A 15,354-nucleotide genomic window follows, 5' to 3' on the forward strand; every position below is an offset into this window, starting at 1 on the left:
CTGCGAAGAATTATAATAACTGTGAAGAAGGAAAAAACGGTATACTCACCAAATCTGTAGTAGCCATGTGTATCTGTTCAGCATTCAACAGCAGCTATGCCACAATGTGTTTGTTCATGGCATCAGAAGAATTCTCTCCCTAATTAAATGCTTTGAACATAGAGAAATTGTGATATCGCATAATTTTGTAGAGGTTTGGATGATCATTTCACATTTTTCTTTTCCTGGCGTATCTCCTAGAACTTTGTAGAGGTTTGGAGGTGAGTGAGATATTTTTCTTTCCTTTACCCAAGGTGTCTACATCATGGCAAGAGAAGTAAAGATAGAGAGGAATGGCAACAATACAGACATCTATATCTATGGTTTTCAGTCCTACGAATACCCAAACTCAAGACGGGGTGCAGACCTAGAAATACTGAAAATTGGCGGGAGAGTTGGCCGCAGCAGCACCAGCTGGTAAACTACTCGGGGCAGTCGCCACTGTTCTTTCCGTCACCTTCTTCTCCTTAGATCTGAGCTGACTGAAGTCTACAGGGTCAGGGACAGAAGGTGGATGAGCACCCCTCACAAGTGCCCAGTTCACCCCCTCAAAGAACGGGTGCTGCTTGATCTCAGAAGCACCCCTCTTGGTTGCAATTCTCTTCAGAGGGTCCTTCACTAGAAGCCCACGGATGAGGTCTCGTGCGACATTGCTCACAGGTGGGCTGTCAGGGAACCGCAGTGGCTGCTCCACCACATTGCAGAGCGTGGCAGGGTTGCTACTCCCCTTGAACGGTGTCATGCCATGTAGCAGCTCATACAAGAAGATGCCAAAGGTCCACCAGTCCACAGCGCTGCCATGGCCTTCTCCTCTGATGATTTCCGGTGCAAGGTACTCATGCGTCCCAACAAATGACATAGATCGTGCATCTGTCGGCTCGGCATTGAACTCCACGAATGATCCATTGACACTGAAGTCTGATTTGGTCTTGCGGCTCTTCTTGGAGAGCATGCGTGGGAAGAATGCTGATGGCTGCATGCAGCCTTGGCTAGCACCCGCAGTGTGGACTAGGCCCTTCTCAACACCATTGGCACCTGCATGGACCGATGAGGATTTGACTAACGTTGGGCTGACAGAACACCGCAGTGATAGGTCAAAGTCAGACCGCATAATGTGCCCCCCATCTCGGACCAGGACATTTTCGGGTTTCAGGTCTCTGTAGACAATGCCTAGCATGTGGAGGTACTCAAGTGCAAGCAACACCTCGGAGGCGTAAAATCTGGCAGGTAAAATATAATTCAGATTAGCAAATGATATGTCCTGATGTGCAAGAATTGTACGGGATGTATCGCCAGAGGTATCAAGCAAATGATACTTGGTGACCTTAGATGAACCAACCTGGCTGATTGTTCATTGAAATGCCTGTTAGGTTGCTTCTGCCGAAGAGAATGCAGGTTGCCACCACAGCAATATTCCATGACAAGGCAGTACAACTTATCGGTCTCAAAGTGAGAGTACAATGTGGGTAGGAAGGGGTGATCGAGAAGACCAAGGATTTCCCTCTCAGTTTCTGCCCGTACCAGCTTGTTCCTGTTGATGAGCGACTCCTTGTCCATCACTTTCATGGCGAAAAAAGCTTGTGTCCCCCTGAGTTCCACAAGGTAAACACTGCCAATATCTCCATAGCCAAGGCGCTTCAGAAGCCTGAAGTGGACTAGGCTGAGAGGTGGGTCCCTGCAGGTGGCCAATGGGATGGCCTCCCACCTTCCATCGCTCCCAGTATGCCGCTTCATATGGCCAGTACTGGAGCTATCCAAGCTGTTACTCCTAGAAGTATCAAAGCTGCCTCGACGAACATTCTTGTCACCTTTTCCTGATGCTTCAGATACCATTGTTGGCACAGGATTTGGTGCATTATTTGTCGCATGACTTGGGATATTTTTGTCAGCTGGATCAGACATCTTGTGGTGTGATTTCTTGTCAGAGGGGATACGCGAGTGAATTTCTGGTTTGGAGGCCGCAGATGGATTTGTTGACAGGCCAGATTGATTGTGCTGCGAGGCACCATTGGAATGGTTATTTGCTCGGGTATTGGAATCCATCTTGTCATTTGCAGCAGACAGCTTGTTGTATGACCTGGAGTTCATCTGAAATCACACAAGACAGTAGGAAGGATCACATCAGGACAGACGATAACGAATGTCTATTATGAACGGACGGGATGAAGCAGTTATTGCAGCAGAAATCGGTACGTGCCCGTGCTGGCAGCACAAGAGTGTACTGTACTGCGGTTATTTTGCCCAGGTCCGTCAAATGGACCCAAGTTGTGAGCTCTTGGCAGAACACCATGGATCACATTGGTTCAGCACAACAAGGTGGCATACCATGGCATCGAACCAAGCAACTAAACGGAAAGCTGATGATCAATTCAATTCCCCTTAGCTTTGTCGGAATACATGGAAATTTTATTTTGGAGCTCCCTGACTAGCAATTATGCATTCTCGCACCCTCGCTGCAAGCATATTCCAATAACTAGCAGCGATTACGCATTCTGAAGTCAAGCTTTGGACACATAATAATATTTGAAGAGGACCGACCAAACGAGAGTGGGGGGAGGGGGAATTGAAGGCGAACCTAATCGATTCGATCCAATATGGTCCCGTGGTGCTTGGGCTTCAAACGGCGGGAGAGAAGAGGGCCATGGGATCGGTGGGGACGACAGACGGCGGGCGCCGCCGCGAGCAGACGAACCGGGCGGTGGCGGAGGGCAGGGCGTGGAATGGAGGAAGCGGATGGACGAGGGGTGGCGTGCATTGCTAAAATTAAGAGGCGTGCGTGGATGTGGAGGACGACGGAGTGGGAGGGGTGTCAGGCGGACCTGGATGCTGCAACTTCAGCTGTCGCTCCATCCTGAGCGTCACCAGCGAATCGAAGGGCCACAACATACAGGCAGGGGCTCTGCACTCGTTGGAGGGAAAAGCCCTCCAAGGGCGCGCCGGTGGGAGGGAAAGCACCAGCATTTGGCGCCATTTTCTTCTTTAGACCAGCAACATGCGCATATTGTTTCAGGCAAGCTGAATGTTTCTTTGAACACTAGACTTTTCAGCATCAATATGAGGAGTTCCTTTGATTTTTTTTTTCATTCACATGCTTACTCTGTTAGATTTAATACGGGTATGACCCATATTTTATTGAAACAAATAAATTCTAAGGTCATATTAAATGTAATATGTAATAAAATGGTAGACTAAATGTAGTTGATGGACAAACTTGTAACGGTCATAGTTATGGCTGAGATTACTAGTAACTCCCATGGTTATGGTTGTAGTTACTAGTAACCCCCATGTTTATTTTCAGAGGTTACGAGTGACTCTTGGTGTTCATCTTCCATTTTCCGCGAGAACTTTCCTTCAGTTGCATTTTTCTCTCTGTTGAGTTGTTCCTAAGCTTCTCCGTTCCAGTCCTCCGCGCGCACGGAGGATTGGAAGAGCAGGCCTCCGAAACCACGTCTGCGTCTGTGTCACCTGCTCAAGTGTGCCGGGCTTTTTGGGGAGCATCTAACGCGACTGCTCATTGATCCACATCATCTACTACGTCTTCCACTACTTCCTGGTGGAGAATCAATGGACTCCACTGCATCGGTCTGAACGACTATATCAACAAACGCTATGTCTACTAGCGTCAACTCAGGGTATGCAACTGTTGCATCCCTTCTACTAATTTTATCGATGTTGATTAGTATTGTCTACATGATGTGTCATGCCTGGATCACACACGATGCACATATCTATTGTCACAAATTTGTTAGTTTTTCTTCTAGATTAAATTAGTACTGAAATTGCTTAATTTTTTAACATACAGTATGAAGGGCATCTGCAATCGTGGGAGCCATCTTGCTCATTTACGGTAGTACTTCAGCTACACAGAAATTAGTAATCTAGAGCACAAACCTCGAGCAGCTGCTGGCCGTCATCCATGGAGCCATCTGCCTCAACTGCTTCGGTACTTTCCGGCACGTTTGGTGCTACAAGAGATTGCACAAGGGGGCAGGGTAGCTGCGCAACTCCGGCAACAGACGAAGGCGATGAACCCAGAGGAGGTTCTATGGCGCGCCGGCCGCTCGCATGGTGGCCGCCCTTTACCCGCGGCAAAGAAAAAATGGCGCCAAAGTGCTGGTGCTTTCCCTCCCACCAGCGCCAAGTCTCTCCTTTTTCCCTCCAACGAGTGCAAAGCCCCTTGTGGCACTTCGATTCGCTGGTGACGCTCAGGATGGAGCGACAGCTAAAGTTGCAGTCGCTATAGTGATTGCACCTGATCCAGGTCCGTGTCAGGTGGGGCGGTGGCGTTGGCAGGGAGGACCGGAGGAGGAGGACGGGGATCGACGACGACAACAGGAGGCGGACGGTGTTTCCAACGCGCGCGGCAGGCCCAACCGGCCTACTACAAACAAGGCTCCTCCGGCCCAATCCCAACAAGCGTCCTCTCTCTCTCTCAAACTTGATTCGAGAGTTTGATGGAGAGGGGGTCAAACTGGTGGAAATAACAAGACAGTTCTTATGTTACCATTTGGTTCAGCTACGAGAGAATCTTGCATGTATGTAATACTAAATGAAGTCTATTTGCAAAATCTCTTTACGAATAGATGTAACATTTCACGACGAATCTAATGACAGTAATTAATCGATGATTAGCTATAGTAAACATCCTCTAATCATGTGGTCAAAGACCTCGTTAGATTCATCTCGCGAAGTAGCGTAGGGATTGTGAAGTTAGTTTTGTAAAATTACTTTATTTAATATATCTAATTAATAGTCAAAGTTTGCTACAGTAGCTTATGCTACAAAACCAAACAAGATCTAGGTCTCGTTTGTTTTTTAAGTAGCTGTCACATCAATTGTTCGGATTTAGATGTCAATTTAATATAAAAATAATTGCTTAAGTTGCAACCTTAACTCTAGATGAATTTATTAAGTATAATTAATGCACAATTAGTGGATGGTTACTGTAATAATTACTGGTCAAATTATGGACTAATTAAGCTTAATAGATTCGCCTCGTGATTAAATCACAACTTATGAAATTAGTTGGTAATAGGTCTATATTTAGTACTTCTAATTGGTGTTTAAACATACAATGTGACGGGACAAGTGATTTGAACTTATAAAACCAAATGTGACCAGTCTTAAAGCTTACCCTAACGTTGTCATTTGCTCCAAGAAAGTCAATTTACTCAGAGACGGAGAGGTTACAAACAAACAAACAAACAAACATCGCTCAAGAGGTTGGATTTCATGTTGGTAGACTTGTGAGAGCAATTCTAAGACTGTGTTTAGATATTTACCTGTAAAATTTTTGAAAGGGAATTTTGCTATTTAAGAGTACTAAATGAAGTCTATTTACAAAACCTTTTGCACAGATGGGTTGTAAATTGCGAGACGAATTTAATGAGCCCACTTAATCTATAATTAATTCATAATTAGCGGATGATCACTGTAGCATCACTGTTGCAAATTATAGATTACTAGATTTGTGCCCGTGTGTTGCTACGGGAAAATTTTTAGATAAAACTTTCATATATGTTTAGCTGCATTCAGAAATTAGGATGTAGAAGTTGCAAGTAGCACAATCACTCTTTCAGATAGGAGTTAAAAATTCAGCTATTTTCTTAACAATGCCAGTCAGCACAACAGGGATAGATCATGACAGTATTCAACCAGAAAACCAACATACGAAATCCCAGGTCCAACATCTGCTCTGTCTACATTTCCCAGGTGACCTTGGTGTCAAATCCCAGGTCCAAAATTTTAGCTAATGATCATAAAAAAATATCAGGCCAATTCCATATGGCGCCAACTCTAACACTATGACATATCAGATGGAAATGTATTCAATAAGGATTCTCGTAAATTCCAGATAACAAACATTATAATTTCCCACACTAACCTGATGCGCCAAAGGATGTCGGGCCAATTGGTTCCGGCAGTCCGGCGGCACTCCGGAGGTCGTGGGTTCGATCTCCGGAAGGGGCGAATTTCCGCCTCCGGTTAAAAAAAACCCCTCGCCTGACTCATGTCCAAAGCACTGTGGAGCCCGGCCTAACTCACAAGCCGACGGGCCCTCGTGTACGGGTGGGGCAGGGGTTCGGGGGTTTTCTTGGCCTGCTGTGAGAATGTCATTCTATCTCTCAAACAATGCCGTGGGGGTGGTCTTACCCCCCCACAGGTCAAGTTTTTTTTTCACACTAACCTGATGCAATGGTCGGAGGGACATCACTGGGATTATTTTGAGTTTGATCCATGCATTCCCCACCGATACAAACGTCATCTGAGCTGGGTGGCTCAATTTCTGCTCAGGCCAGCGTAATAAATGTGGAGCAACAACACATGATATATAGCAATTAATGCGAATAATGTGATGCAATAAAACATATATACCTGACTTGTTTTCTTTATTGGTTGTGTTCTCTTTCTTCTTCCTATAAGCCTTACATCTCTTCTTGTTCCCCTCATCTCTTTGTTCGTCAGTCATGGATGCATTCCTGATTCTCTCCCTCTGCAGTTTCAATTCTCTGCTACCTACAATTTGGGAAGCACGTTCTGCAGATGTCAGGTTTACCACAATCAAGGTGTCATGATGATTAAGGGAGAAACCTAGGAGCGCGCAGTTTGAAACATCGCCTAGAGGTGCCCTTCCCCGCTTCGTACCAGCACGATCCATGCTCTGCTGCAAACAATGGAGTTTATAAGATTGTTATAATTTAATCAAAACGGTAATGGAACTCGTACCTTGATCGGAGACAAAAAAAAATGGAGACAGGGAGTAGTATCCAAAACCACCAGGACGTGACACCAACGCAAGCACCCAGACCATCGCAGATACGTGGGCAGGATCTCGGAGACGAGCGTCTGTGGGAGCTTCTCGCTGTCGAACTGCTGCGCCACCGGCACCGCAGCGTGAGTGGGGAGGAGGCGGGGAGGCACCCGTGGATCACGACGGAGCCCGACGTGGCTTGCGACGGCGGCGGAGCCTGCGGGCCGGGGGAGTCCGATGACGGGCATCTTCAGGCGCGGTACCATGCCGGCGGCGTTGCGGAGCGGGATGTGCTGCGCGCGATGATTACAGAGCGGGATGTGCTGCGCGTGATGGACGGATTTTGAATTCGAACAGATCGGCGCGCATGGACGGACGTGCTGCGTTTGATCGTCTGGTCGCTTGATCGGACGCGCGATACTCCGCGTTGGCTGAACCAAAGCGCTGGTCGCACTAACCCGGCGTTCCTCTTACACAATTTTTAGGAGTAGAGAAGTAGGCTTATTAGATTCGTCTCGCGATATACAACTCATCTGTGCAAAAAAGTTTTGTAACTAGATTTCATTTAGTATCTCATGCATATATTCAAACTTTTGATGTGATGTATATTGTACAGGAAAACTGCAGCAGGTGCATGGCCTGTCTTCATAAATCTTTTTGCATTTGCAAGTGTCATCGCGGCCGCATGACCAAACAAACCGCCGCCGTTGAGAGATTTCTTCTCTCTCTCAACACTGCCATTCAGCTCGGCGGCTGGCTGGGCCCACCTCCAACGTTCACATAGCCCCTGGATGCAGCAGTTGAGTTCGAAACCATTTGAATGGAAGTGGGTGGCTTCCGTTCACCGGCCCAGTGAGTGAGGAGGTGAGGTGAGCCCACCCCACCGTCACCCAGCAGCAGCATTCTTACTGATCTCTGTTCACAGGATTCAGGTCGGGTTGGGCTCACCAGCCGGTGCGCGCAGCATGGCCTGCCCTGACGCGCGGGCCCCACCTCCCCTCCCCTCCCCTCCCCTCCCCTCCCCTTGCTTGCATGCAGTTCCAGCCGAGCCAGCAGCAACGGAAAACAAGAAAAGTGAGGTGCCCGTGGCCGATGCCATCCCCACCCCTGCACCACGTGCTCATTTCAAATTTCGAAACAAATCTCAGGTCTTCTTGCCACTACTAGTACTACTACTAACTGCAAAGTTTATTAAAAGGACGCTTTTAGCAACCCGAAAACACAGCCGTTCCCGTTCTTATCAGAGCAGAAGGAAAAAAAACTTTTGGATCTAACTAAACGATTGCAAATTTCATTGTAACCATGTAATGGTAAATTACTCTTTTTTATTTTTTTACCATATCTAGGTGCATATTAAAAACAATGTATCTAGAAAAGCTAAAATAACCGATAATTTTAAATGAAGAGAGTAGCAAAATAAATTTATTTCCCCGTGGCCACGTCGCGCCAGCCATTTGGATTGGAAGACAAAAAAAATTAGCCGTGGGATTCAATTCAGATAAAAAGGGGGATTACCAACGTCAACACCAGCTATTTGAAATTTCAAAACACTAGCAGACAGTGTGCAGCAACGGCCTAATCACCCTGCTGCCGTGAAAAAGGAAACAATTGAAACTACAGGGGCCTTTCCCTAAAATAGCCGCTCCTCATCCCCAACCTTCCTCTGCTGCTGCCATCGGCGGCCACCGGCCATCCTCCTCCTCTCTTGTATTTCTCCCCCTCTAGGCTCCCTCCCTCCCTCCCTCCCCAAACCCCCTCGCCGCTCCTGTCGGGACGCCCCAAACCCCTAGCCCTAAGCCCGACGAGGAGGATGTCGACCATCGCCGCCTCCCGCCGCGCCTCCTCCGCCACCGCCAAGCGCCCCGCCATGGCCGAGAGCGCCGGGGGGCCCAAGACGGCGAGCGCCGCCGCCGCGCAGGCCAAGAAGCGCGTCGCGCTTGGCAACATCACCAACGTCGCCGTTGCCGCGCAAGCGGGCAGGGCCGCCGGGAAGCTCGCGCCACCGCCGGCCAGCGCGGTACGTACGCCTGCCTGCCTCTCCGACCCACCACACCACGAGGATGATTTGGGGAACTTCTCCGGGGGTGGGGCCCCAAGATGATTCTTCCTTCTTGGCTCGGCTTTTCTTCTGAAAGACTGGGAATCGGCGTGGTTTTCTTGGTACTTCAGCTCTTCCGATGCGTCGATTGCATTTCCGGTTTCTTGGCTAGGGGAATTCTTCATGTTTGCACTAGGGGGAAATGGCGGCGTGTACATCATTCTAAGGAGAGCGACCTTTGCTGGTTTCCTTGTTTTTGTGCTATTGTTGGAGATCATCTGCGATTTGGTGGGGGGTTTCCCCCCCATTCATTGCATTCCTATTCTTCATACACCGTTTGCATTCTTGTCTTCGGTATTGAAAGATAGTCCCCCCCCCCCCCCCCACACACACACACATCATCAATCTGGTATTCTGAATGTACTAAGGTGTTTTCTTAGGAGCCACATCGCCTATTCCACATTCCCTGAAACCTACAGTTTTTTTTGATTTTCTACTGTTACTCTCGGTCAATCTTATAACTTTACTAGAACTCTCTTCTCTTTTGGAAAAAAAAGGAGAAAGAAATCTGTGGCTTCTCTTTTTCTCTTGCTGATTTAAAGGCTACTACTACTTCTTATTGGTTGAAATCTTGGATTTTGCTCATGGTCAAAAGGCGGACCATCGTACACATTTTATCGGCATTTTCAAAAGAAAGGTCCTTGGTTTTCGCAACGTGTCACTCTTTTGTCTTTGTTTGCTTTGGAATCTTCTCTTCTCAATATGATACTATGCACCTCAGCACCTGTAGTGTTGCTATTCATTTTCTTTTTGGGTACGTGATTACTGGTGATCCCAAATAGAGGTTTCTTAACTGACTTATCCCTTTTGTTCAATTCTCGTGCAGAAGTTGAATTCAGTTACCTCAGCTGCACCCTTGAAGAAGCCATCATTGGCAAGTGCTCGCAGTGTGAGCTCCGTTCGGGGTCCTGATTTGAAATCAGCTTCAATCAAGCCAGCTCCACCCCTTTCTCGCCATGACAGCACGACGCAGAACCATAATGTTCCTCTTCCTAAAGTGCCTACCGTTCTCCAGGCGCCCAGTCGCATACCTGCTTTGGTTCCCTGCAACACCTTTGTGTCTCCTGGACCCTCTGGAGACTCGGTTTCTGTCGATGAGACAATGTCGACTTGTGACTCCATGAAAAGCCCAGACTTTGAGTACATAGACAATGAGGACTCCTCAATGCTCGCCTCATTGCAGCGACGCGCAAATGAACACCTACGTATCTCAGATGATAGAGATGTTGAAGGTTTGCTTAAATTCTTTTTAGATCTGCACTTCTTAGTGTATTTGTCAACTTTTGTTGATTTGAATGTGTAAGGCCTGCTTTCATTTTGCAGAAAATAAGTGGAAGAAAAATGCCTCTGCCCCAATGAAAATTGACCGCATTTGTGATGTTGACAATGACTTAGAGGATCCACAGTTGTGCGCTACTCTGGCTTCTGACATTTACATGCATATGCGAGAGGCTGAGGTGACACATTCTTTCCGCTGTCTTCGTGCTGAAATGGTTTCCCTTAATCTTTGAACATATGGAATTGCATTTTTGGATAAAGATCACTATGCATACAGTCATTTTGGGTATATTGCATAAGTCTACATGCAAAAATCACCATATCAGCAAGCTGTAATCTGCTTAAGTTTAGTGGGTTTAATCATATATAGTTGCACTTTCCCAGTATGGCTGCAATTTCTTATTCTTTTCATATGAAGATTTTTGTTGATGGATTGATGAAGCTTGATTCGATTGGAAGGATGTCTAATTCTGTTCTGAGGAAATTTGGGCTAGACTTAATCCACACATATGCTATAGAGCCCTATATATTCTGCTTCTTCCTTCAACATGTATGTCACTAATAGTGCTGCTTTTGCTTTCTGGTAGACGAAGAAAAGACCATCTACTGATTTCATGGAAACAATTCAAAAGGATGTCAACCCAAGCATGAGGGCAATTTTGATAGACTGGCTTGTTGAAGTAAGTTTTTCTGTAAATATAATAAAAAAACCGAGATATCAATCTTGTTTGATCTTCCATTATATATTTATATTTATGATTTCCCCTTGTGCAGGTTGCTGAAGAATATCGTCTTGTCCCTGATACTCTGTACCTGACAGTTAACTACATTGACCGTTATCTTTCTGGCAACGAAATCAACCGCCAAAGGCTGCAATTACTTGGTGTTGCTTGCATGCTTATAGCTGCGTAAGATTCTGCTAGTTCTCCTTTGTTTTCTTTCAGTTACCATCTATCATCGTTAAACTGCTGGCATTCTGATTTTGACATATTGGAAACTTCAAATTCAGAAAATACGAGGAGATATGTGCACCACAAGTAGAAGAATTCTGCTACATAACTGACAACACTTACTTCAGAGATGAGGTATGTGATATATTTCTTCTGACCGTTCCTTGTTGCTTATCTGTTAGAATAATAACCATATCCAAAAGTCTCATGTCATCATTGTCACGCTCTAACTTGTATGTTTAACAGGTTTTGGAAATGGAAGCTTCTGTACTGAATTACTTGAAGTTTGAAATGACCGCACCAACAGCGAAATGCTTTTTGAGGTCCTTTTCTGTTCTCTTTCATTTTTGGTAAATTATGACGTTCATCTAAGTCGAACTGCACTAACTCTTTTTCTCGCGTATAATAGGAGATTTGCTCGTGCTGCACAAGCGTGTGATGAGGTACTGCTATATAGTCAACTTCTGATCAGTGCGACCAATTCCACAATTACTTATATCATTATTGCATTCCGCTGACCTATTACTCTTCTTTATATAGGATCCAGCTCTGCATCTTGAGTTTCTGGCCAATTACATCGCTGAGCTATCACTCCTTGAGTACAGCCTACTCTCATACCCTCCATCGCTAATAGCTGCCTCAGCTATTTTCTTGGCAAAGTTTGTACTCCAGCCAACAAAGTATCCTTGGGTAGGTAGAATAATTATGTTGCCCTTCCCGTACATATTGCTGTAACAGCTGCCTAATGACATGTCTGCATGAGCTAACATACACAACTCATTCACTGGAAGCAGAATTCTACCCTTGCTCACTGCACACAATACAAGCCGTCGGAATTGTGCGATTGCGTAAAGGCATTGCACCGCTTATTCGGTGTTAGTCCTGGGAGCAACCTTCCTGCTATCAGAGAAAAGTACAGTCAACATAAGGTATCTGAACCTCGGTCCCCGGTTTCTTCAGTTATCAACACTGTTTCTAGTACTAATGCCATTCTCTTCCTATCCTTCCTCAGTACAAATTTGTGGCAAAGAAGCACTGTCCAACATTGATTCCCACCGAATTCTTCCGAGATGTGGTGTGCTAGGCTTAGAAGAAGCCCAGGAGTAGTTCCAGTTGCTTACTGAATTCTTGCTCTTGTGGCTGAAATGCCCAGTAGCACCCGCACTGACTGTGCAGGTGGTTAGTTGATGCAGGAGGTTGGTGATGCCCCCCTGTTGTTTCAGGGGATTAGAAGAGTGTAGATTCTAGATTGAGGCTTTGAAGTTTGTGGCCATGTATTCCTGTCCTGCTTCCTGCTGTAATCTTCCTGTATCTAGACCCATGTTTGCAGGTGCATGTAAATTGGAGTTCTGTAGAAGTAGATGATAACATCTCGTTTGTAATGTCATGCATGATACTGACTGGAGCGCAGTCACTTGAAGAATGGCTTCCAAGCTGGGGCCTCATATGTTGCATGATGTATCTGTGAGATCCGTTGTTATTCTGTCTCTCGGACTTTTACATACGGATGCAGAGCTGAAGAGAAGAGCTCCCGTGAAGAAGACTTGTGTTTAATGGGATCGACCAGGCTAATCAATGTATATGGGGACAGACACACACAGATCAATATATAATGAGCGTGTTTGGATTCAAGGGCTAGAGCTATTTTTAGCCAAAAATAGCCCAAAATCTCCAAACATAAGGACTAGTTCTTGGCTATTTGCAAATAGACTACCTCAAAAAACTATCCCACTCAAAGGGTGATTATTTTAGCTATTTCAGATGGAGCCCACCATAGCAAGAGAGGTAATAGAACTCCAATAATTGAGAAAAGATGTTTTAAAGACTAAATAGCTCTTGGATCCAAACATGCTAAGGGCTATTTTATTGGAGGACTATTTGCTTGAGCTAATTAGCTCTAGTCTTTGAATCCAAACACGGCCAATATTCTAGAGGGTGGAAAATATGGGCCCATGTCAGGCTCAAACAATTCATGCTGCTGTGTTGAGCTAGCTGTTTAGACGTGTAAGACAACCAATTAATCAATAGTAGGAAAACCATGTCATCATCAGCAAATTAAATAAAAATGGTGCGTGATGAGCGAGCGGACTAGGGTTACACAGATCGTATCTTCTAGCTGGTGTCACAGCTAATTACATTGGGCCTGGCTGAAGCTTCCAGATAATCCTAGCTAGCTAGTCAGCTTAATTTGGCTTTTTGTTTTTTTAGGGCATTGCAGTACTGTGCCTTACTAAGCTTTGATGAACATGCAATGATTGATAGGATTTGGTTTTGATGGATGCAGGATGCTTAACCCCATTTATTATCTATATATGATGTCCACTCATCATTGATAACTGCATATTAATTTGCGCCTAGGGGATATTACTTTCGTAGTTGTATATAAACCTTTGGCTAAGCTTAAAAAAAAAATCAACCTTCGGCTACAGCTAGTACCTGGTAGCAGCACATTGCAATCTTGTTAGATAAAACAATCTCTTCCTATGTTGGATCTGATTTGCGTTCAAAACAAAAGTATCTGTTTGGCACATAAAGATATTCTCAGAAGCAGAAGAAATATATGTCTGAATATGAATATGATGTATGAATAAATGTGGAAATATGAGCATAGAACACCTCCCATCATTGCGACAAAGAACTAAATCATGTGCATGCATTGTTCCCTACAGTGATAATGAATTAAGATCCATATTATTTATGGTGTTCCCATCCAGTGCATAGTTAAAAAAAAAAACAAGTGTGCTGATAATACACATCATGATCCAGGTAACAAAAGCACTTCAGATACACGGCTCTATTATACTGATGTCAAAAATTCAATCCGTAGAAGGACATGTATAAGTTTATTTGAGACACCTCAGAGACACTTGTATATCGAAGAGTGTTTATTTGAGGACGGAGTGAGTGGCTAAGTTGCATACGCGGTTACTAACTTTTAAAACCCTCGGTGCTTACCATGAACCCGATTTGATTGGCGCCACGAAAAGTATTTGCACATTAAGTCTCTGTTTCCTATTCATTATAATAATAAAACCTAATCTCTTAGGTCACACGGTTGAGTGTTCATCCGTAACAAGTAACTTGACTCAGAAATTTGATTCCTCATTAGACTAGTTTTTGCAGGGGGCTGAGCTAGCTGTTTCTGACCACGGTTAGCTTGCGTTGATTGATTCTTGGCTAGCCGCACGTACACACTCAAGCATAAAACTGCTGACTGAGAATAGTTTTTGTTGGTTGAGGTATGCATGTAGTACTATCCATCACCCAGCTGAGCTGGCCTTGGTACCAGGCTCACCATCATATCATATATATATATATATATATATATATATATATATATATATATATATATATATATATATATGTATATATGTATATATATGTATATATATATATGTATATATATTTGTTATTCAAGACAAAGGAGAGTGAGTTGGTCCTAAAATACATTTTAGGAGGCCTTGCTAGCATTGATTGTATACATGTATTTGGCAAGCTCAAAATAAACAAACAACGACTACTACATACATAAATATCCGATCCGAACGATTGGTACTCAACGTCTATGCATGTATACTATGTGATTTAGGATTTGGAGCATCACGCGACAGCGCACCAACTCCAACTTTGTGTTCTAGCTGCATATATATATATATATATATATATATATGATGATGTCGGTCATTGGGTTATATATGTATGTCTTTGGAGGAGTGAAGGTTGTCCCCGATCGTCCTAATAAGAGGCTATATGTAATCAATCAAGACAAGATATATACAAAAAATAACATGCGCATACAAATCTTTTAAAGGTTAAGTTTTCCCCAAATTTGGACAAGCATGGCATATATACTCCATCGATGGAGGGGTATGTTTTTGTGAGTGCTGTCTGTCGCCTACCCCGCATACATGGCCACTTGGGAAGGGAAGGGAAGGAAAGGAGGCTGCTGTCCTGTCACTGCTGGTACATGTACCCCTCATGCCAGCATGTCATCCATCCTTGCTTGCTAGCTTGTACGACACTGCACCTGCTGTGAAGCCTAGCGCTAGCTGCCACAAGATTCCATCCATTCTCTACAGGTGTACTACTTAATTATGCTGCAAATTTGATGCCAAGTTAATTAGCTGGGTTTGAGTTGGTTATAACTTTAATTTGACTCCTGGCCATGGATGGACATACTAATCTAGGCCTTGTTTGCTTTCAAAGCGCTAGCTAGCGCTACAAAAGAATCTCGCATG

The 15,354-nt window shown here is 44.8% G+C and overlaps 3 protein-coding genes across 5 annotated transcripts; 1 reads left to right on the top strand and 2 right to left on the bottom strand.

The window, feature by feature from the left end:
- Positions 1–165: 165 nt before the first annotated feature.
- On the bottom strand, positions 166–2,819 carry LOC120676827 (serine/threonine-protein kinase AGC1-7-like). The gene is made up of 3 exons (XM_039958146.1): positions 2,615–2,819; positions 1,379–2,127; positions 166–1,259 (listed from the first exon to the last, which is right to left on the bottom strand). The coding sequence occupies exons 2-3, from the start codon at positions 2,125–2,127 to the stop codon at positions 407–409; spliced, it is 1,602 nt and encodes a 533-aa protein (XP_039814080.1). The 5' UTR covers positions 2,615–2,819; the 3' UTR covers positions 166–406.
- A 2,702-nt stretch (positions 2,820–5,521) lies between these two features.
- On the bottom strand, positions 5,522–7,055 carry LOC120676831. Of its 2 annotated transcripts, XM_039958162.1 has the most exons (5): positions 6,766–7,055; positions 6,631–6,700; positions 6,415–6,555; positions 6,227–6,325; positions 5,522–5,923 (listed from the first exon to the last, which is right to left on the bottom strand). In XM_039958162.1, exons 1-5 carry the CDS (start codon positions 7,036–7,038, stop codon positions 5,919–5,921), a joined length of 588 nt encoding a protein of 195 aa, XP_039814096.1. In that variant the 5' UTR covers positions 7,039–7,055; the 3' UTR covers positions 5,522–5,918. The 2 variants fall into 2 exon arrangements, with proteins under 2 accessions (XP_039814096.1, XP_039814095.1); XM_039958161.1 differs by having other exon boundaries at positions 6,415–6,700.
- A 1,406-nt stretch (positions 7,056–8,461) lies between these two features.
- On the top strand, positions 8,462–12,596 carry LOC120676828 (cyclin-A1-2-like). 2 transcript variants are annotated; one of them, XM_039958149.1, is made up of 11 exons: positions 8,462–8,807; positions 9,715–10,120; positions 10,212–10,345; positions 10,754–10,846; positions 10,941–11,074; positions 11,176–11,251; positions 11,363–11,439; positions 11,526–11,559; positions 11,657–11,806; positions 11,911–12,045; positions 12,129–12,596. In XM_039958149.1, the coding sequence occupies exons 1-11, from the start codon at positions 8,601–8,603 to the stop codon at positions 12,198–12,200; spliced, it is 1,518 nt and encodes a 505-aa protein (XP_039814083.1). In that variant the 5' UTR covers positions 8,462–8,600; the 3' UTR covers positions 12,201–12,596. The 2 variants fall into 2 exon arrangements, with proteins under 2 accessions (XP_039814083.1, XP_039814082.1); XM_039958148.1 differs by having other exon boundaries at positions 8,517–8,807; positions 10,209–10,345.
- The last annotated feature ends 2,758 nt before the right edge of the window (positions 12,597–15,354 follow it).

This window comes from Panicum virgatum, chromosome 5N (assembly GCF_016808335.1).
Source record: "Panicum virgatum strain AP13 chromosome 5N, P.virgatum_v5, whole genome shotgun sequence".
In the NCBI taxonomy this organism is placed as follows: Eukaryota; Viridiplantae; Streptophyta; class Magnoliopsida; order Poales; family Poaceae; genus Panicum; species Panicum virgatum.

What these genes read in the sequence shown, in the direction of transcription:
- LOC120676827 (XM_039958146.1), bottom strand. Translation starts at nt 2,127, where the DNA reads ATGAACTCCAGGTCATACAACAAGCTGTCTGCTGCAAATGACAAGATG. An exon ending in TTCAATGAACAATCAGCCAG is followed by an intron (nt 1,260 to 1,378) that starts GTTGGTTCATCT and finishes TTTACCTGCCAG; the next exon opens with ATTTTACGCCTCCGAGGTGT.
- LOC120676831 (XM_039958161.1), bottom strand. Translation starts at nt 7,038, where the DNA reads ATGCCCGTCATCGGACTCCCCCGGCCCGCAGGCTCCGCCGCCGTCGCA. An exon ending in TTTTTTTGTCTCCGATCAAG is followed by an intron (nt 6,701 to 6,765) that starts GTACGAGTTCCA and finishes TGTTTGCAGCAG; the next exon opens with AGCATGGATCGTGCTGGTAC. An exon ending in CAATAAAGAAAACAAGTCAG is followed by an intron (nt 6,326 to 6,414) that starts GTATATATGTTT and finishes TGGCCTGAGCAG; the next exon opens with AAATTGAGCCACCCAGCTCA.
- LOC120676828 (XM_039958148.1), top strand. Translation starts at nt 8,601, where the DNA reads ATGTCGACCATCGCCGCCTCCCGCCGCGCCTCCTCCGCCACCGCCAAG. An exon ending in CGCCACCGCCGGCCAGCGCG is followed by an intron (nt 8,808 to 9,714) that starts GTACGTACGCCT and finishes ATTCTCGTGCAG; the next exon opens with AAGTTGAATTCAGTTACCTC. An exon ending in AAAAGTACAGTCAACATAAG is followed by an intron (nt 12,046 to 12,128) that starts GTATCTGAACCT and finishes ATCCTTCCTCAG; the next exon opens with TACAAATTTGTGGCAAAGAA.